We start from the raw sequence: 21,291 nt of genomic DNA on the forward strand, positions 1-21,291 counted from the left end.
GGGCCGTCTTCGGTGTCTCGTGCTTGACTCGACTTAGTCGACTTAGTCGAGTCAAGTACGAGACACTGAAGACGGCCTTACTGTTGAGGTCGAGGTACGTGTCTGTCAAGATGCAGTTGGGTGGTGGATAGAGATGGTCGGGTTTCACATTTTGTAAACCCGAACCCGACCCGAACCCGATTTAGAAATTCCTTTCAAACCCGGACCCGACCCGAACCCGGAATGAAAACTCTTATCAAACCCGAACCCGACCCGTACCCGACAATTTTTGCAGTCTTAAACCCGAGCTGGACCCGAACTATTTTTTTGGCGGAAAACTCAAACTAGATATTTTATATTTCTCTTTACACCCAAAAGGGTATAGGCCCAAACAACGAACAAGCCTTAAAATTATCAGTAACGAATAAAAAAATATTCAATACTTTATTTCTCAAACTCGTACCCGACCCAGACCCGACATTTTATCATCTCACAAACCCGTACCCGACCCGAACCCGACATTGTTCTAATTTTCCAAACCCGAAACCCGACCATCTCTAGTGGTGGAATTCGTTGGGATTGTGCAAACTCGTCTTATGACAAGTGAAGACATTCCACTAAAAAGCTCAAAATAATTTTCTTAACAAAAGCTCATGTTATTATGTATCATACTGCCATCCGTATTTTTGTTTCATCTTTTCAGAAATCAAGAAGTCTATTTTTTCAATCTGTGAACACGGAAGATGAAGAATTTTCCCCGATTTGAACTAGGATATTTCTTGACAAACTATCTCTGAATTTCTGAAGACAGGATGGATCTAAAACTACCTGGTGTTGAAGAAAGGTTCTCGTCCAGGACATGCGAATTGAAACTTGGTGAGAGAATTCCATTATATACATACCAAATTATATTGAAACTATATGATCACATACAAAAAAAAAACCATCAGGGCACCCGATTGAAGCGATTTGGATAGGAAGAGTGGAATCGCCAACTTCCTGTTGTTAACATCTCGTGGATAAAGGGCGGGCTCTTCTCCCCATCTATTGGGTCAATCTGGGAAACGAGGGCTTGATTATATTATCGTATGTACGAACTTTCTTCTGGAAGGAGATTCTCTATTCATCCCGTGGATTCGCATAAGTGTTTTTGCTTATGGAACCACCCCACCCATTTTTGGCCCTCCATACAGGAGTTTGATGAAATACTGACAATAATAAAAACATGATCAAATCGTTCTATATGACCAGTGCTACTACTGGCAGGTGCCTTGCTACAATAGATGGTACTATCATCATCATCATCATCATTGAATACACAACGTAATAGTGAATAAATAGCAGCTACAGCTAACTTCTCGTCACTGCATTTATCAATCACATTTTCATCAAAATTTTTAACCATCATTTTGTTTATAACGGAGCTACCGTCTGAAGTAATCAGCAAAAAATATGTCGGTATCTGAATCCATTTCACCATCAGAGAAACTTGAAGGCAACACACAATTAAAATAATCCATTTTTACGTGGAAGATAGCAACAAAATTGATAAATTCAACAAATGAAATAAAAACGATTAAAAGTCAAATACCCATCCGCACCCTTCCGTGTCTTTCATGTTTTCATTTTCCTTTAGCGTAAACATAAACACCTGTTTGACAGTTTGTGTTCGAATGTATTGGTGAACCTAGGTTCGATCTCGATAAATCGGCAGAGCGAACCTCATTCGTTTTGGGTCGGATCGCGATCCAACCTGAACGAATAACCGAACGTTTTGACAGCTGTTAGAGCGGATCCGGGGCAGAACTAGGTTCGACCCAGCAATAACCGAAAACGACATTAGAAAAAACATTTCTCACATCTCATAAAGAAATAAGACGTGAGAAGTAGGTAGTGAATTGAGAAATGAGAAATTTAAAGTGAAAAGTCCGAGAAATGAGTAGTGAGAAGTTAAAAGCTAAAAGTGAGAAGTGCGAAGTGAATAGTGAGAAGTCCGAAGTGAAAAATGAGAAGTGGAAAATAGGACCACGTAACCTACATGGACGTCCAGCTATTTGGCTTCGCCGACGACATAGATATTATGGCACGTAACTTTGAGAAGATGGAGGAAGCCTACATCAGACTGAAGAGGGAAGCTAAGCGGATCGGACTAGTCATCAACACGTCGAAGACGAAGTACATGATAGGAAGAGGTTCAAGAGAAGACAATGTGAGCCACCCACCGCGAGTTTGCATCGGTGGTGACGAAATCGAGGTGGTAGAAGAATTTGTGTACTTGGGCTCACTGGTGACTGCCGACAATGACACCAGCAGAGAAATTCGGAGACGCATAGTGGCTGGAAATCGTACGTACTTTGGACTCCGCAAGACGCTCCGATCGAATAGAGTTTGCCGCCGTACCAAACTGACAATCTACAAAACGCTCATTAGACCGGTAGTCCTCTACGGACACGAGACCTGGACGATGCTCGTGGAGGACCAACGCGCACGAGTTTTCGAAAGGAAAGTGCTGCGTACCATCTATGGTGGGGTGCAGATGGCGGACGGTACGTGGAGGAGGCGAATGAACCACGAATTGCATCAGCTGTTGGGAGAACCATCCATCGTTCACACCGTGAAAATCGGACGACTGCGATGGGCCGGGCACGTAGCCAGAATGTCGGACAGTAACCCGGTGAAAATGGTTCTCGACAACGATCCGACGGGCACAAGAAGGCGAGGTGCGCAGCGGGCAAGGTAGATCGATCAGGTGGAAGATGACTTGCGGACCCTCCGTAGACTGCGTGGTTGGCGACGTGTAGCCATGGACCGAGACGAATGGAGGAGACTCTTATATACCGCACAGGCCACTTCGGCCTTAGTCTGAATAAATAAAATAATAACCTACATGGATAGAAAAAAGTATCATATTATTAGGTACTTTTCACTCAAATCGGGGGTTTAGTGTGGGAACACAAAATTAAGCAATTACTTAATATTACGTCAAAATTTGACGGTCAAATATACCTAATTTTAAATAGAAACTAACCAAAAGTTAGGTAAATTTAACTTAACTTTTGTAAACATGAGTTTACTTAACGTTGGGTTCCCACACTGTCACTCTTATTCTTGTTTACGGACGAACGATACTTTCGAACGAATGCGATGGAGAAACCATTTGATTTTGCTGGCGTAAACGAGAATGTGCTTTAGCACTTTCGTTCGAAAGCGCGTTCGTACGTAAACAAGAATATGGGTGTGTACTGCCCTTGTTGAGTGGTTTTGCTCTTCATTTTATGACAACAAAGGGAAGTGGGAGGGAGATGCAAGAGAAAAAAAAGTACCTAAAATAAGGTACTTTTTTCTAATCGTGAACCACCTTTATCTCACCTATTGCTTCTGTTTTCCTCACTACTCACTTTTTACTTCTCATTTCGCAACTATCACATTACTCACTTTTTACATTATGTACTAAAGTATATAACCGTGCGGTACTTGTACCACAGTGTGTCTTTAGTATAAGAAAGAGTTCAATGTACCTACATAATAATAAAATGCAAATTACATGACGAAAAACCCTGAAGTTTTAAAACTTCAATCCCTGTCAAAATCATGAAAAACAAACATGAAAAATCAATTTTTTTATCATCTTTGCGAAACATTGAAGAATCATAAAAAACGCTAATTGTATAAGACACAAAGCCCTCTGTGAGTGATTATTCGGCACTAAACATTAAAAGTGTTAGTCCACAATCTCTTTGGTAATCTAACACGCAACTAGAATATGTACATCAATTGAGAACCACTGGTACTGTATAAATACGTCCTTCTTGGCTACGAATGCAAATCAGAGAAAATCTATACATTTCCGCCTTCTCGACGTCGTGATGTCACGGTTCTTTTTACAGTTATCTGTTGGGTATCGATTTAATATGAAATATGCTGGCAGGTGAGCTCTCCTTGCCAGTAAGCGAAATTTTCGAACAACATCCAGCGACGCATTTACGAAATATAGATGGACGAACTCATGAGCACTGCTCGTACGTGTTCGTCTTTTAGTTGAATGGCCTCCAAGAGGTCATTTCAGCCTTACCTGCGTGGTCGATGTGGGGCTAATAAAGACGAGCAAGGTGAGGAGATTCTGAACCACGGGGTTCCTGGATGGTGCCAGCAAACGCAAAGCACTATATTTTTTTGCCAAAACAAACTCAACCTCAAGCACTTCACTCGAAATTTTGAAAATGAAAACACCACAAATTTGGAAACTGGACCGAACTTTTCAACTTTTGCTTGACATTTAGAATAGGAAAACTGAGGAGCTTACTTTCTGGCCTTTGTTTTTTTTTCCACACACTTGTTATTGCGAACAACACTCGCGCTGACTCTGCGACGTCGGTATCGAGATCAGTAGCAGTAGGCCAATCTTTTTAGAATATACGAACGATGTACGCGCGAGGTGATAGACCACTCGAGCAATAAAAATATTATTTGCAGATGGCGGCCTGAAAAGAACCACTGATGATGATGGGGAAACTGCGATCAGCAGCGAACGAAACGATAGAAAAACAGATGCGAGTATACGCACGGCGCGAGGACGCAAAACGTTTTTGACGGTCGTGACAGAAGTCAACAGCATGAAAGTGTTCCCATCAAACAGGTACGTATATGGGGAATAGGGTATAAAACGAAAATGATGTGTTTGGCTGGTTTTTTTTCGAACTTGCCATCTCCGGATAGGCAATCCTTCGCTTTTTCTCGCAAGGTTATTATTGTGCCTTGCAACCAAACGACAACTTTCGTGATCATTTTTCAAGGCTCCCACAGATCTGAAAAATTTATCGGCAGTACAAATAGCACGTGCTATCGAAGCATTCACCGCTACAAACCACCACGTGGCGGTCAAGTTTTCAAAATTATCAAAGTAGCTTTTTTGCTGCAGGTACACTCAGCGAACTGGACTATCGAAATTCATAACTTGCGCCTTATGAATCTCCGACTGATTATTCCACCAACAGTACTTTTTATACAAAGTTACCTTCCCTAGTATTCAAGCGTCGATGGGCGTGTGGTCTAAATACCGGCCTCCTAACCCTGACGTCCATGGTTCGAACCCAGTCTGCCGCACTTTACTTTTTTTCAAATTAAAAACATCATTCATAAGGCAACATATTGAAATTCATACCGATTCCTTGTGGCAAATTTTCATAAGGCGTTTGATCGAAAATCATACGTCCATTTTCCTCAGTGTATGTTTTTCACAGGCGATTGTCTGGCGCTGATTTTTGATTGCGACGAAAAATAAGCGGATGAGTAGATTTTTTTATGCGCGGTGCAACAATAGCCTTTTCAAATAAGAGACCTTAACTGTAGACTGCAAAGAAAATTTATTACGCTAAAAAATACGTCGTTAAATAGTTTTTATGTCGTTTTTAAACATAGGTCAGATCCTCAAGTTTACAATAATACATTTTTATTTTCTCAGTACAAGTTTCATGCCGAAATCAATTGATATAAACATGATGAATGAAACAATTTGTTAACCCTTCTCACTGCTCATATCACCACACCTTACCATATTTAGCGGGAAATAACAAAATCTCTAAATGTACTACGTGTATAATAGCCTATTCAGATTATGACCATTTACGAGGTTTTTAAGATGATAATTGACCGTGAGAAATTAAATGAAAATAAGATAAGGGAACATTGACATCAAGATACTCTTTATCGTGTCAATAAACTCGTAATCTGAATAGGCTATAAAATATAGGTTGGATCTCGCAAATTTCTCAGATTTAACCATGCTGAGGTTGAAGCGAACCTTGGGTGGATCGCGATCCAACTCGATTTCATAACCAAACGTTTTGACAACTGTTAGGGCAAACCTATAGGTTCGCTCCAGCAATAACCGAAAACAACCTTAGCGATGTAAGTAAATCAGAATCAGACTTGAATAATTTTACCTTTATTGGAGTTCGGTTTCAAGCAGAACACAGTTAGATCCTTCTTTTTTTCACACGAAATATTTATGACTGTCAAAATACAGTAATTGCCTTAAACTCTAACCGTAGCCTAGCGATAAACCACCATTGGTTTAAGGTTTCCACATTTTCAATAAGCCATCTGCGCTATAGGTTGCCAGCAAGTTTTGATGTGGGTGGTGCGTCAGTCCAATAACGTCCTTTTCGTGCACATTCAAGGTACGTTCGAGTTTTCCGGAAGTCACTGAAAAGCAGTACAACACCAAATCCTCACCGGCACAGTAGATGAACTCGCCTCTCGGCGATATTGTCGCACAGATAAACGCACCACCTTCTCGCTTACCAGACGAGAACGATCGAACAATTTGTCCCTGCATATTCATGATGACCACCGTGTTGGACCGATTACACACCACAAAGTGCTCGGGATTTTTCGGTAGCATCAGAACCGAATTAACCGCCAGCTCACTACCCAAGGCTTTAAATGTGGAGAGGCATTCCGTCGTTTTCAGAGACCAAATTTTAACTGACCCATCCGATGATGCACTCAGCACATTGTGGCCATCCGGAGAGAACACTGCCTCGTTAACGTACGAAGTATGGCCTCGGAATTCCTTCAACATCTTACCGGACTTCAGTCCATACAAGCGGATCAAAAAATCGAAAGAAGCGGTCAGAATCTGACTGTTATCTCGGGAAAACTGCAGGCACGTCAATCCTTTGGAATGCGCCTTCTCGAAGCGACGCAAACATTGACCGGTCAAAAGTTTCCAAACCTTTATCTGCCCATCTTGCGACCCTGTTGCCAACATTTCCGAATCACGGGAAAAGGACATCGCCAGCAAGGCTTGTTCCATCATCATAAAATTGTCCTGCGCTTGATACTTCAAATCCTTACGAATCTTTCCGGTCGTAAAATTCCACACTTCAATAAATCCGTCCACACTACCCGTCACCAAGTACTGTCCATCCGGTGAGAACAATGCGCATTCCACATGACTTTTTTGGCCGAACTTTATCTGTCTTGCCAGTTGCGTTGGGAACATTTCATCCTCCTGATCCCTGATAGCGGCTTTACCGCGGAACAAATCAATTGTCGTTCCGGGCGGTAACAAACCCTGATGCTGTTGCCACTTCAGTGCCTGTCCCAGCAGAGCCAACAGCCTGGACGATGGCACCACCGAAACCTCCCCGGCCAGTGCCGTAGCAATAGCCGCTCTTCTCTTCTCCTTGCTGCCTCCTTCCGGATAAGCTTCCCTCGGATCGAAATAGGCCCTCTGCAGCATATTTTCCAAATGGATGTACCGCTCGGCTTCCTGCTGCTTCAGCATAATCATCGGGTCCGTCTGTCGAAGCAACGAACGGGCCGCCCCCAGTTCTCGCAGCTCAATCAACTCCAGCACTACCTGCTCGTACAGATCGATCAGTTTTTTGTCCGGTAACTTGAGCGATTGAATGGCTTTCAGCACCGTATCCCAGTGCCCATTGTGAATATCGGACACGAATCCCTCTACGCTGTCGACCGTATTGAGGGAAACACCGGTCTCCTCTTGAAGAGTTTGCAGCGTCTTATGGAGATTCGATTCTTTGAGGTACTGCTGGATCAAACGGATTACACTGTCGGAGCGATGGAATTGTTTGAATTAAACATTCTCTAATTGATTTATTAGTTGGAAACAATACTTACTCAGCTGATTCAATTTCAATAGACATGATTGAAGGATTTATTTAATTTGTTGATTTTTAATTCCTCCTGCAGCAAATCTTCAAGCCAGAGCACTGTTTGACAGTCATTTGTTGATGTTTGGGAAATGTCATACGAAAAGGCCCTTTTCATCAAAAAACCTTTTTGGAATTGGCATTCGTCTGATTCATATTGTCGAACTTATCGTTTATAGGGCACTGCACGGTCAAATCTTTTCTCTTTTGTTTTCATTTTCAAACCTAGTATGCTGCTGAAGTTTAAAAACGAGGAGAAAAGATTTGACCGTATACTGTGCAAATAGATTAATAGAGAAAATTTCGTAATGCTTCCCAGTGCGGCATTGGACTGAATCAAACGCATATTGTTTAAAGTTGGTATCTCTTCACGCGAACTACCTGATAAAGTGTGCTTTTGATGTTCGGCGCGGTGTGTTTTATTGCCGACTCGATTGTCGAGTTTCGCAAGGTGAAATCCTGTCGGCTAGAGGGAAGCAAGCTGCATTTGGTAAATCACCAACTGGCTCGTGGGTATGTTGGTGTGCGCAGCATCGTGTTTGTTTTGATTCGAAACATATGAACACCCAACCGGATTGACAGTGTGTTGGCCGCGAGTAGTCATCATGATAAAAGTCAAGTACGAAACACTGAAGACAGCCTCACAGTTGAGGTCGAAATACGTATCTGTAAAAATAACAAAACGTAGTGGACATGCAGTTGAAGACATTCCACTAGAAGCACTCAAATTTTTTTTTATGATAAAAACGTTTAAGTACTCGCACTGATTTTTGCAAATACCGAAATTTTCTTTTGGGCGGATATCTGTATATAATGATTTTCTATTATCCTAGGAGTTTCTTCCTATAGTCCAGTAATATTCCAACAGGAAAACTTAAGAAAATCTCAACTCAAAAATTGTCTAAAAAAAATTTGAGGGCTCAAAAAAAAAAATTCTAAAAATTTTGTCTCGGAGGGGGGGGGGAGGAGGGTTGTTGTTTTTATGTCAAAAACCATCCCCGTGGCTACGCCACTGCTCCCGAGTCATCGATAGCGGGAGCGGTGCTTGCTTGGGCTCATGGGCGAATTAGTTTCCGAGTAGCAGTTGTACGCATCGGGAGCCGGAGAAGCCAAATGGGAAGAAACGGTTGGCGTGAGTAGCCACGAGATGTGGAAGAAAATAAGGATTGATATAAAATTAGCAGGCAGGCAGGATAGCAGATTAGATACAGATGGAAAACGGTTGTTACTGGGTCGGAAGCAGATGAGGATTCAGACATAAAATGTTTGCACATGAGTCTTGAGGCATTTTGTGTTTACTGGCCGGTCCGACATTTGCTCTTGCCCTCCAGAAAGGTAGAATCTTACATTGGCGCCCAATCAAAAAGAACTCATAGCATTAATTAAATTGTTTTTTAGATTTGTGTGGATTCAAGTTCTTTTGTCCATTTTGGCTAAATTTTCGTATTGAAGATACAAATTTTTTTCGTATTGAAGCAGCAAATTTGACAGAAAATATATGGGCTAACTGTCAAATTTTCCGTTTCCGTCGCCGTTCCGTTGTATTGCGTTTGGGGCTTAAGAGTTTACAAACAACATAAAACATACATCGTCTGAGCATGCATTACACACTTAAATTATTTTGCCGACCAGCCAAATTTTCACCGAGATTCCAACAGCCGATCGAGACCTTGGTCATTTTTCGAGTTTCAACAAAATTATTGCCGAGATACCGGCTGTTAGATTCTCGGCAATCGTAAAGTTTCGAATTTTAAGTGTGTAGCGCCAGACATGAACATTACTCATTGTGAAGGGCAAGTTAAAATGCTGATACCAATGGTTGAAGCTGCACTTAAGAAACATAACACAGATTTTCTAATTCAATCGAGATCTCGGATGATTCACTATCGAGATCGTTTGTCAATCGTAATACCACCGACGAACCGACGTGTCACTGGCGCTCTCTGATTGTCCCACGCTTTTTAACGGTCATTCGCTTTAGCGGGCGATCGCTCCTGTCAAATGAGCTAAGACACAACTCCGCTGCAATGTTAATACACGTAGGTTGGTGGCTGAGCTACGAAAACTTCGCGAGCCATTATAGGGGTGGCGGTAGTGTTCGATGATTTTTCATCATGGCGTCGTGGGCAGCAAATTTGAATTATTTTCTATGGGGTGACACGTCGGTTCGTCGGTGGTAAAACCTCCGGAGAACATGCTCGATATTCACGCGACGGTGTCAATGCATGTGAAACTCGTGATAGAAGACATCAGTGAAACATGTGGGCTCTGTCTCATTTGGAGAATTAAACTAAAAATAAACTTAAAAGTTACATGTATCACGGTTATATACCCTAGTAAATATTGTACCATGGTTTTCCACGTTGTACCAGCATGGTACAAGGTGACACACTAGTGGTACAACTTGTACCATGGTACGAATACCACCAGTATGTCAATAGTATTAAACAATAAATGGTATTTAGGTACACACATACAAATCAAAATTTTACGATTGTCGACAATCCAACAGCCGGGATCTCGGCAATGTAATGTTTTACCGAGTGCTCAGTAATAATTGACATTTCGCCAATGCGCAATCAGAACCGAAAACTCGGTAACAAATTGAACTATTTTACCTAGGTGGGTACCGAGAACTCATCTGTTAAGAAATCGGTGATATGGTAGTTACCCCCTCCCCCATCGTGGACATAAACTCATATAAATTTTCAAAAATTTGTATGGACCATGGACAATCGACATACTCACCCTCCCCTCTAAACTGTCCACGTGGTATATGGTATATGGACAGCGCCTAACTGGGCCCGGTAAATACAGTCGGTATTCGCTGGTTGGGATTTTAATGCTTGGGCCACTTTTTAGTTGGGCCTCCGCCGGTTGGGTCATAGTCCAACTAAAAAGCAACCGTACGTACGTACGTCAAAACTCAATGTAAACACGGAAAACGGGATTGGGTGTCACTGGACATCATTTGTGATGTTCAGGTCGAAATACACGTGTTAAAATGACTGTCAGTTGCGCGACTGTAATATTAAGTGTGATACAAATTATATAAATATCATACTTAAGGACAAGCATTACAGAATCCAAAACTAAATTCACTTACCTTTTTCAAGGGCACATCTCTCAATACGGAGGCAGCGAACAACTTTTATTTATATTATTGTAAATCCAGTTGAAAACCGACCTGAGCTCTCGCTACAATTGCATTTTCTCTTATTTCCGGATGTCGCAACTGCATCGCGAGTAGTACGCATCTATGCCATAGCCGTGCGCCATGATACGCACCACCCGCGATGCAGTTGCGACATTTGGAATTGGGAGAAAATGCGATTATCGTGAGAGCTCAGTTCGGTTTTCAACTGGATCTACAATATTTTAGCTTTGCTTTGCTTTGTAGCATGTAGCATGCGTGGAATAATAAAAATGACAGTTGTGCGATGCTTTCATATTGAGTGGTGTGCCCATGAAAACGTGAGTGAATTTTATTTTGGATTCCGAGATGCTTGTCCTTATGAATTGCGGCTCCGCAAAGTGTTACACACACGAATGAGCCTACCAAATAAATGAAATGGTTAAAAAAATAAATGAAAATCATTTTCGTAAGGCAACATGTTGAAATAAAAGATATTTTAGTTACCAGATAAAGATTGTCGCTGTCGTCGCTGTCCTGAAGCGACAATCTTCATCTGGTAACTAAAATATCTTTTGTTGAAATTCATTCCGATTTCTTGTGGAAAATTTGCATAAGGCGTTTGATTGAAAATCATACGTTCATTTTTCTCAATGTACTTTGGCTTTGGTCCGATTCGTGAATTAAAATCAAATTAAACTTGAAAGTGACAGTTAGGAAATTATGAAATCCCCCGGTCATAAGAATGGCTGGTGATACGCAGCAAGACCAACAAAACATCTATCAAAATTGATTCAATATCTGTCAAAAGTAATCTTGCTCTGTGGGCAAGGATTAGTTTAATTTGATTTTAATTCGCGAATTGGACCAAAGCCTCGATCAAAGCTTTTTAAATTATTTTTTTTTCATTTCAAGGGTGAAAAACGATAAGTTCGGTGAGTTTCGAATTGAGTTGGCGCATCAGGACGCAGCTGCCTTTTGCACCAGCCTAATATTTATTTCCTTTATTTATTTCATCTCGTTTGTTTTGCTTCCTTGTTCCTTCATTGGAATCTCCTTATTAGAAAGAATATTAAAAAAATTTGCGATGAATTTAAATTAATTTTTCTAAGTTATGTTTATCATTTTATAATATGTTCCATTGAGGTCATTAATCATTATTTAAGCGACAATCCAACAAAACCAAAATCAAGGTGGATAAGCTGGTTTACTTGATAGCAAATTGGGATTCGTTTGCACGCATCTGGATCGCTTCTCGGATGGACGGAGAGGCGGTGATTGGTGTGCTTCCACCAGATGATTACCAAACAGTATCGGACATTCACCTTTCGGGGTTCATTTCAGTAGGTGCCTGTTTTGTAATATCCGTAATATATGTGGCCAGCTTGTATGTGTGGCAATCGAGACATGATCGGTGAGTATGGAACAAGATGCTTGAATTTAATAAATTAACGCAAACTATTTCAGTGATCACCCTTCGACGATTAAACGACGGTTTTTTAGCGTATTCGTCGTAATGCTAATCGCACCGGTATTCGTCATGACGCTGTCCTGCGATACTGTGTTTCAGAAATACTCAATGTGGGAAATAATGGGTTTCCGCATACAAGGGCTGCTGACGGCCATATCCTTGCCATTGGTGCTGACGGCCATACTATTCCTAGGTCCCCTCAGCGGAACATTAAGCAATGGTTTGTGGCGGGTATATTCGGAACCGATGTACTGGTTAAACGCTGTGCAAAACTTGAAGTGGTTAAGGAATCATCTGGTAGCACCACTTTCGGAGGAATTTACCTTTCGTGCCTGTATGCTGCCACTGCTATTGCAGACCTTCCGACCTCACTTGGCCATGCTAATCACTCCATTGCTGTTTGGATTAGGTAAGGTTCTCACTAGCATTGTATAGACTAAAATATACTTAAGGATTTGCCTTTCAGCCCATCTTCACCATATCAAGGAACGTCTGCGGGATGGAACTCCTCTGAAAATCGTTCTCACGGTATCGTTCTTTCAATTTTTCTACACCACAATTTTTGGCATCTATTCAGCTTATCTGTTTGTGCGAACGGGCCACTTTGCGGCTCCTTTTGTGGCTCACGCCTTTTGCAACCATATGGGATTCCCGGACTTCCAAGAAGTGCTCAGTCAACCCGATCGTAGAAAAGCCATTTTCATAGGATTGTATGTTCTAGGGCTAGTTAGTTGGATAGTGTTGTTACCCACGCTTACCACACCCAGTTGGTACGGGAATAACCTGTTCTGGGCTCAAGACGTATGACGAAAAGAAAACCTAAGACACGCTTAGTAGGGATGCACTAATAGTATTGATTAAAATAAAATTTTGCCATTTTAAATAATTAAGTTGAAGTAATCATGAAAACATTTTTGTTTAGATGTTTAAGATTGCACATTTAGGTCATTTTTCCTAGTCTTGCAGAAAAAGAACTAAAGCGGAAGTAAAAGTTTTCTTGCAGCTATGCATGACTTAGAAAATATTTCACGAAGAATAATTAAAGTAGGTAATAAAATATTAAAGTTTGAATTTATGTTGAGTAGATTACAAAAATAATAAAAAGTTTTAAAATGTTCAATTAGTTTTCCTGAAAGTATTGGAGTATTGTAAGATGTTTATTCTTTGCCTTTTAAGTTAGATATCACAGCAATAATAGTATCATGAGCACATCATAATCTGTTGCTGGAATGCAATGAATGTAAACATATAGAAGATTTATTTGAGAACAAAAATTGGAGGTATTATTTACTTTATATGCTGTTTTGTGTATTCTGGTTGCTGTTAGTTCGGTGTTGTTTCTAGTTGCTTTTGATTGGCTGTCGTTGCGTGAACGAGTGGTTCCTATCCGTTCTAAGGATTCAGATTCACGAAGCAATATGCAGAACGGATGTTGTGGTGCCACAGAGGGTAGACAAAAGTTTTGTTGAGGGAGGTGGGCTGACCGTCTTTTAAACCAAGGACAAACGCAGGTTTGTAATGATCTCGCTAAAAGCTGCAATAATTATTTAATTGGCGATTCTGTTTTATACTTGATTAACTTACATATTTGGAATGTCACCCAATCGACCTTCCCTTGAAGAATTCTTCAGTCTCGTAAGTATAATTATCCGTAAGTTAATCATTTTACCAACCTAACTCTAATCTTGTTATTCAATCAACTTTATTTACAGGTTCTTCTTCAGGTTCATTCAACTTTACTGCCTATAACCGCATATGAGTCCCATATGAAAAAATAGCAAATCGAGAAAACGACCATTTAAAAGATTATCAATATTTTCTTCAGCGTTGCTTGATTGAAATATTTTTCAAACATTTTTCACGCCAGTGTGGTGTAAAAATATGTATATTTTACTATGCCTTGCATTATTAAAATGATTTTTGCTTATTTTTACGAAAATAATCCGTGGGACAGTATATGCGGTTACTTTGCCTGTTGGAAGAGAAAGTAATCGCATATCCTGTCCAACTACGTCGTGAATTTCGCATTACCGTCGTATACACCGAAACGATTGTAATTGTTATCATACTATCCTGTACTAAGAGTTCTAGACAAGTTTTATAGCCAAATTATAAAAATGTTCATTTTATCGTGAAATGAAAACACGAAAGTTGTGAAACATGTGATTCGACAGAGCAAACCAAACATCGTCTGGACATTCAAAATTCATCCTAAATGTTTACCGAATTTCAGAGACCGTCTGATTTTTCTTTATTTATGATTTAAACATGTTCCAAATGTGTTGGTGGGAAATTGAAGTTACACGTTCAAAATTATGGGTACATGTTGGTCACGCAACCGAGTGAAAATTAAGAATAGCAGATTATTGCTAAATAAAAACAGATACATCTTAATGCTAAATTAGTATATCCACAAAAGATAATGTGACATTGTCGCAACGTGTTTGTATAGAGTTCTGGTAGATCAAACCTTTAGTAAATTTTTGGGAAATAATATCCAATGGGTTTCTACTCCATTCAATCTCAATTTGGTATGACCGGGCCTTAAACGTCATTTGTTGGCCGAGATAAAAGTTCTAAGAATAATTATCATAATAAAAACAAGAAAAGAAAATCTTCCTGAACCAGAGTCAGTTAAAATTCATGTTTATGGGACATATTATACGACTACATTCACAATGGGACTCAAATGCGGTTACTTTCAAGATGGGACAAATCGACTTGGTATTTTTTTCGAAATTTTTAGAACAAATTACATAGTTTTATTTAAAAGCATACAAATATAAACCAAAATATAACCATTCGTCATCAAAACTCAAAAATGATGAAAAGTCATATGGGACAGTTATGCGATTACAGGCAGTTTAGTTTTCTAATGTTTTTGATCACGATCACACTTTATCCTCCTTATTCAATTTCTCTTTAGTTCATGGATCTACACAATTATCTGCATGATGTAGGCTAATGTCTACTCTTCGCTGTCCACATTCTTAGACCTTCATCCGAGATGTTACTGCATAAGCAATTGCGGCATTATTCTAGAACAAGTTTTAAGTGGAAGTCGCCACACGGAAGTAAAGGTACGTGAAATTCTTTTGTTTCTTTTCATTCCATTTTGTATTATTGTCTTGTAAGACGAGCTCGGTGGTCTAGTGACTACCACTTCTGCCTTATAAGCAGGAGGTCGTGGGTTCAATTCCAGGCTCGTCCCTTTCCTACTTTGTATTTCTATCTTAGTTCTTTCTGTGTTTCACGTTCTACCAGAACGATTCCTACTGTTAAACCTTCAACACTAACAATCCAAAAAACCTCCCGTGGCACCTATCAGAGGTCGTAGAGTTCTCTGCATCTTTCTTAAGTAGGTGTCCAACTAACCATCCTTCCCCTTCCTCAGCATTCGCAAGGACGTGGCCAGGACAGATCTCGACTATTGGAGAGTGCATTGCTTCCATCTAAGAGATAGCGATTAGTCCCAAATCAATATCTGTGGTAACGGATGAAAGTGATTCTACTCTCATACAATAGTCTTGGCTTGTACCACCTACGAATTTGTGCGAAATGCTCAATGCTAATGCTAATTTTGTATTATTGTCTTGTACGCTTGTATAATATCTTGGAGAATACCTTCTGTATAGCGCAGGCAGTGTGGCGTTTACCCGAGCAAGAGAGAACAGCTTTAAAATAATTGTCTGAGGTGTTCAATATCTAATACTATTTACCTAAATGAGGTATTTCGTCCGGAAGTTCCTGCAGGAATAACTCCGGAAGTTCCTCCAGGAATAACTCCGGAAGTTCCTCCAGGAATTCCTCCGGAAGTTCCTCCAGGAATTCCATAATAGCTCGAGCATATTCTAAGAATACAGCATAAGAATCAATTAGGTTATTGTATTCATATTAGTTATTCATGTCACCCGTTACGTGGTTGGAATTTGGGGTGAGCAGGGACTATGTCCAAGGGCTTTACCACCTAGGACCTAGGACGTGGTGGTGTTTAGCAGTGGGCTCTGCTAAATCCCTCCCAAAAGACCACGTGTCCGTAAGCAGACTCTGTCAAAGCGACTGTGTGCCGCTTACAAAGCACAAGTCCAGGAAGTGTCATCGGCACATCAGGGTTGATTCCAGTAAGATCCTGATTATCGTATACTAGATACATGTTATTTGACTTTGAATATTGCAATATTGTGAAGCGAGGGACGGTAGTCTGGACAATCTGTTCTCTTAATAAGGGCGGGTGGCACCGACCTGAAACGGTGAATGGGCTAATGGTCAGGCTGTCCCATAAAACTATGGCGGGCCTTGTAGCACGCAGTACAATCCTGTCGCAAAGTTGTACAACTGCGTGGGGTAGGCTCTGATGCTTTTTCCTGACAAGCGGAGATCTGACTCTGAATACGAGAGTGTCAACCCTCGCATGGCCTTCCTGTATGCCGCAAGGTATGTATAGATAACCATGGGATCAATATTTGTTTATTGTCGTCAATCATGTTTGTAGACCGTTTGATACAACTTTGATCTTATAATATAGTTCACCGTTACTAAATTACTAAACACAACTTTTATCCGAAATGAAGGTTCGACACACCACAGAGAACAGACGTTGAAGCTGCACTCGCCATGTTGTGATACCCTTTTACTGTTCCTTTTGAATAACTTTGGAATCTCGCCGTTATCCCGTGCATAATCAGCGCTATCGTCATCAAAAAATGCCACTGTGCGCTAGTGTCGTTATGCACGCAAGAGCATACCAGCGCCATCGTGTTGGTAAAATGAGATTGTGAGTTGCAATGTCGACGTCGATGGCGTTGAGGTTCGGTGTGTTTGTTTACACATGTTTTGCACGAAATTTTGTTCGAGCCTCCATGTCTGTTCTCTGTGGACACACCACGCATTTACTGAGTACGAAAGTATTGCTTCAATTTAGTCTTAGATGTAGTGAAATCAATAGCATTACAATGTTTATTATAAGCAATCATCATTTGATTTAGGGGTCCGAATTTCACATATAAGTTTGTACGACGACTACTACAGGCAAATAAAGTTTGATTTCGCAAAGGTCTTGATGGGATATAAAAATTAATAAAAAATATTGCATTTGAGTCGACCTTGTTCGAGATAATATCATTAATGAAAGATCGCATATTCCCGTCGTTCCTTCAATGTTTGTATACTAATTAGCATGCATCGTGCTTTATAATACGAGAATGGAAGTTGAGTCCACCCTAACTTGCGTAGTGCATATAATGAAAATTGCAAGGAAAATTGCTTTTGTACCGACTCAATTCTTGTGTCATGCGATGCGTGACTGTGTAAGGTGACCAAACTATGCTGCTATAAGCCATTTTATAGAAAGCTCAAATGACAGGAGACCAAATACTAATATTTACATTTTACAAGGAACATTTTCGAAAATGAAATGAAATGATGATGATGATGACGAAATGATGATGGTTTACATGCAAATTTACCAAAACAAAGACCGAGCCCTCCACTCAAAATTTCGATCAGCTGTTCGAATCTGTCTTATGAAATGGCTTATATTCAAGTATCGATCTAACATAAGCAATATATCAACCTCTATCTAAAATAAGGGCGAATGTCGCAAATGTAAACAAACTGGGATTAAAGCATTATAATATTGTCCATAAAAAACTACAAAATACAACATAATAATATTCAACGAAAACTATTTACTAAAAACTAAAAACAAAAAGACGAAAACGTATATTTTTGTTTACAAATTGCAGTGTTAATTTCGCCCTGATTTTTGTATAAGCACAGACCGGGCGAAACCGTCATGTTTTTACGAAACAAAGGCGGGGTGTTATTTTGTTTAATTTGTTGAAAACAGTAGTGATAAATCTTTTATTTTAATCAAAAAGGGAAAAAAACTTTAAAGTTTGTATTTTTTCGGAATACAACTTCTTCTGGGTATGTAAGTCTATTAATATATCGATATAGTTCAATAATGTATGTCCGCTATTAGATGCTGCTGCTGCGATGTCCGAATGTGGAGATGCTTCTCACCGCGTTGAAGAAAATGATCTTTCTGAAAATTCAACGTGCCCACGACTACCTCCTATTTCGATTCCGTCAGTAGGATGGTATGAAGAGGTATCTGCCGGTGAAACTCAACGATATTCTATGGATTCAACTGTACCATCGTTTGAAGCTAAAGATTTAAACCCTTCTTTCGGACTCTCTTTCAACGACATTTGTACATCTACTCCAAAAAAGCACATCAATTATGATGAACCGCTTGATTTGCGATACCCGAGTAAGATTATACGGAAATATACGGACGGAGAATGCAATACGAACACTCTGCAAGCGTGTCGCAACATTTCTCAACAACGAAAAACTTTCCAATACGAGCCGGTATCCAGAAATTCCATATCAGTCTCTGCCGAACCATCTCGTGTAGTACTCAGGCCGATTAACGAACAAAACTCTATCCGACCACCATATCATCATCAAAGGTATGTTATTCCTATATAAATTTAATGCTTATGAAAATCCCTTCAATAATATGTATCTTGTTTCAGATCCGACGAACGAACACAGAAAACGACTCATTCTTCTTATGGCAAACTACCTCATGATTGCATCAAGCCTCGTAGTTCTTCCGAGAGATCTCCTACTGCTGGTGATGTCGAATCGTTCCATGTTAAAACCGATCTGACACGTGATTATGCTGGCAATAATCACCATCGTATGTTTTCTTCGTCCGCTTCCGTCGAAACGAGTACCCGTGGCAGTACTCTTCGATCGTCGAGTCACAATATCGAAAATGATAACTACAAACTTCACAGCAGCGCTGAGTATCAACCGTACAGTATTAGGAAAGATCGTTATAACCAGACAGTACGAAACGTCAGCAGCAAATCCAAATCGACTGTAGCTATTGAACAATTTCCTCAAAACGTGTCTCCCGTACCTAAAACCTCATTTTTATCGAAATTTTCTAGCATGCTAGTCGCAAATAACGAGACCAAATATCTCGATTTGGAAAATGATCGTCGATCTTGCAACGTCGATGTGCCTTGTGACGGACAGAGCTCCGAAGTTCACACCGTTATAAATGAAATCGCAAAGGTTTATGATGAATCCATTAGTCATCCAGATATACCTTCTAATATTTCCAACTCAACGGACCTGCAGATATCGCGTGTCGAGACAAAGTCAGTCCACGTCTTCAGTTCACCGGAGTCGAGAAAACCTCATACGTACTCTCCTAGCTCTCATGATATCGAACCACATCAGGCTAATGACAGTGCAAATGGCAAGGCTGCGGTTAACAACTCCATTGAAAAATCGGATTCCGGATCTGAAGGCGGAGACATCGACGACGAAGATCAAGAAGTGCGTATTGGAGATTTAACGTTATTTAACGAGTTTATAGTTGAAGAATATTTCGAGAAGTACCATAACTTAACGCTAATGATTGAAGATGATGAGCAAAATAACATGGAAGAAAATCGTGGTAAGTAATTCAACGATCTTCTCAAACATAAACATAAAACCCATTATATTTTTCAGTGACTTATTGATTATTATTTTTTTGGGATAACTAAATTACTTTATTCTAGGTAAACAACAACCTTTAGCTATAGCAAATCGTGGAGATCTGGGATTTGAAGAAATTGACACATCTTGCGTACCATCTAAGAAGCCTAGAGCCAATCAACGAAAAAACTTGCAAGATGAGCGGATGCAAGGGCTTGAATATAGACAACCAAATGGTGTTAAAGTACCTGCTCGCAGTATCAAACAACCATGTACTTGTACCAAACTCGGGTGTCATAAGAAATACGAAGATAGCACTCGAAAGAAATTATTGGAGAATCTCTTAAAACTTTCAATCTGCGGACAAAATCAGTTCTTGAGTAATCATATAGGTATCCGGGCGACTGCAAGACCAAAGGTAAATATAGCAACATATACTAATATTCTCAATCCACTTGAAAACCGGAATTGGGGGATAGCCAAGTTGGATTTTTCTCACAATCCGTACGTTGAACCTAACTTCGGAAGTGGTGCGCTGTTTTCGTATCGCGAAGCGCTATTCAGCGCACCACTTCCGAAGTTAGGTTTAACGTAAGGATTGTGACTTCGCTAGCACCCAATTTCGGGTTTCAACTGGATTGAGTATATCAAAGCCAGACTACGAATATTACTTGATATTGTATGTTCCCACCGATAATAACATGTATGACGTTCCAAAAAGACTACTGGGTATTTTCGGGCGGGCAATATTCTAGGCTCCCTGAACTGTTCTTTCGACACAATATGCATATTCGTGCAATTGGCGGGTATAAAAAAGATTTCAATCAGCCTTTGCATCCCTAACCTCTATCGTGCATCAAAATTTTGGTGATGTTTTTGCTCTAATTCATTAAATTTTCTAATTCATTTTCATACATGAACCAGAAATAATCAGTTTCAGAGGATCAATCGATTGGACATGTCGGTCCACCGGTTCCGGATTTATACGGAATTCCAGTGGGGTCCGTCGGGTGGCCATTTAGAACATTTTTGATGTTTGTTATTCGTACCAATATCGTCTTTTTATACCCGTATCGTTAAAAAAAACTTATTTTCGATGCTTCTGAACGAATTTGGAGGCATGATGGCCACACTGGAACCGGTTCCGGGGTTCTATTTGGAATATATATCAAAATACTTCTAAATGTATTATGAGGCGTATCAATCACCGGCATTTTTTTGGCGAAAGATATTTTGAAACTAATTTTAGATTTCTACTATCAATTTTGATTCTGTTGATTCAAACATCCCGGGACACCTGGAACCAATTCCGGAGACCCTATGGAAGACATGAATCCGGTTTTGAAAAGAACATAGCATGCGACATATCAAACTTCATGATTCACTATGACTAAAATGTAAGATAACATTTTTTAGATCTTGATTCTACTTTTGGCCACTTTCGGAAAAATCCGGAAGTCGAAGGAAGCGATTTTGAAGTTTGTTTTATAAGTTGAAGTTCGTTACCAAAGCTGTTGTACGCACAT

The 21,291-nt window shown here is 40.1% G+C and overlaps 5 protein-coding genes across 7 annotated transcripts in view; 3 read left to right on the top strand and 2 right to left on the bottom strand.

Annotated features, from left to right (window-relative positions):
* LOC134204195 (polyadenylate-binding protein-interacting protein 2) overlaps positions 1–4,534 on the bottom strand; it is a 32,603-nt gene extending 28,069 nt beyond the window's left edge. For 2 of the 3 annotated variants that reach the window (XM_062679035.1, XM_062679027.1), the window contains exon 1: positions 4,283–4,534. The gene's annotated coding sequence lies outside the window, so the exon portion shown is untranslated. The other variant, XM_062679031.1, reaches the window with a different exon arrangement.
* Positions 4,535–5,962: 1,428 nt separating this feature from the next.
* LOC134204953 (WD40 repeat-containing protein SMU1) lies at positions 5,963–7,744 on the bottom strand. The gene is made up of 2 exons (XM_062679769.1): positions 7,627–7,744; positions 5,963–7,556 (listed from the first exon to the last, which is right to left on the bottom strand). The coding sequence occupies exons 1-2, from the start codon at positions 7,650–7,652 to the stop codon at positions 6,053–6,055; spliced, it is 1,530 nt and encodes a 509-aa protein (XP_062535753.1). The 5' UTR covers positions 7,653–7,744; the 3' UTR covers positions 5,963–6,052.
* Positions 7,745–11,817: 4,073 nt separating this feature from the next.
* On the top strand, positions 11,818–13,400 carry LOC134204959 (CAAX prenyl protease 2). The gene is made up of 3 exons (XM_062679783.1): positions 11,818–12,205; positions 12,259–12,671; positions 12,729–13,400. The coding sequence occupies exons 1-3, from the start codon at positions 12,051–12,053 to the stop codon at positions 13,067–13,069; spliced, it is 909 nt and encodes a 302-aa protein (XP_062535767.1). The 5' UTR covers positions 11,818–12,050; the 3' UTR covers positions 13,070–13,400.
* A 4,862-nt stretch (positions 13,401–18,262) lies between these two features.
* Positions 18,263–19,809, top strand: LOC134206390 (uncharacterized). Its single transcript, XM_062682094.1, has 3 exons — positions 18,263–18,738; positions 18,805–19,742; positions 19,799–19,809. Exons 1-3 carry the CDS (start codon positions 18,404–18,406, stop codon positions 19,807–19,809), a joined length of 1,284 nt encoding a protein of 427 aa, XP_062538078.1. The 5' UTR covers positions 18,263–18,403.
* Positions 19,236–21,291, top strand: part of LOC134204213 (alpha-tocopherol transfer protein-like) — a 37,247-nt gene continuing 35,191 nt past the window's right edge. The window contains exons 1-2 of the mRNA XM_062679050.1: positions 19,236–19,742; positions 19,849–20,183. The gene's annotated coding sequence lies outside the window, so the exon portion shown is untranslated. The remainder of the gene's footprint in view (positions 19,743–19,848; positions 20,184–21,291) is intronic.

Source organism: Armigeres subalbatus, chromosome 1 (assembly GCF_024139115.2).
Source record: "Armigeres subalbatus isolate Guangzhou_Male chromosome 1, GZ_Asu_2, whole genome shotgun sequence".
In the NCBI taxonomy this organism is placed as follows: Eukaryota; Metazoa; Arthropoda; class Insecta; order Diptera; family Culicidae; genus Armigeres; species Armigeres subalbatus.

Coding starts and splice junctions, on each gene's coding strand:
- LOC134204953 (XM_062679769.1), bottom strand. CDS start 7,652: ATGTCTATTGAAATTGAATCAGCTGA. Junction 7,557..7,626: donor ATTGAAATTGAATCAGCTGA/GTAAGTATTGTT, acceptor TCGCTCCGACAG/TGTAATCCGTTTGATCCAGC.
- LOC134204959 (XM_062679783.1), top strand. CDS start 12,051: ATGGACGGAGAGGCGGTGATTGGTGTGCTTCCACCAGATGATTACCAA. Junction 12,206..12,258: donor TGGCAATCGAGACATGATCG/GTGAGTATGGAA, acceptor AAACTATTTCAG/TGATCACCCTTCGACGATTA. Junction 12,672..12,728: donor TCCATTGCTGTTTGGATTAG/GTAAGGTTCTCA, acceptor TTTGCCTTTCAG/CCCATCTTCACCATATCAAG.
- LOC134206390 (XM_062682094.1), top strand. CDS start 18,404: ATGGATTCAACTGTACCATCGTTTGAAGCTAAAGATTTAAACCCTTCT. Junction 18,739..18,804: donor CCACCATATCATCATCAAAG/GTATGTTATTCC, acceptor ATCTTGTTTCAG/ATCCGACGAACGAACACAGA.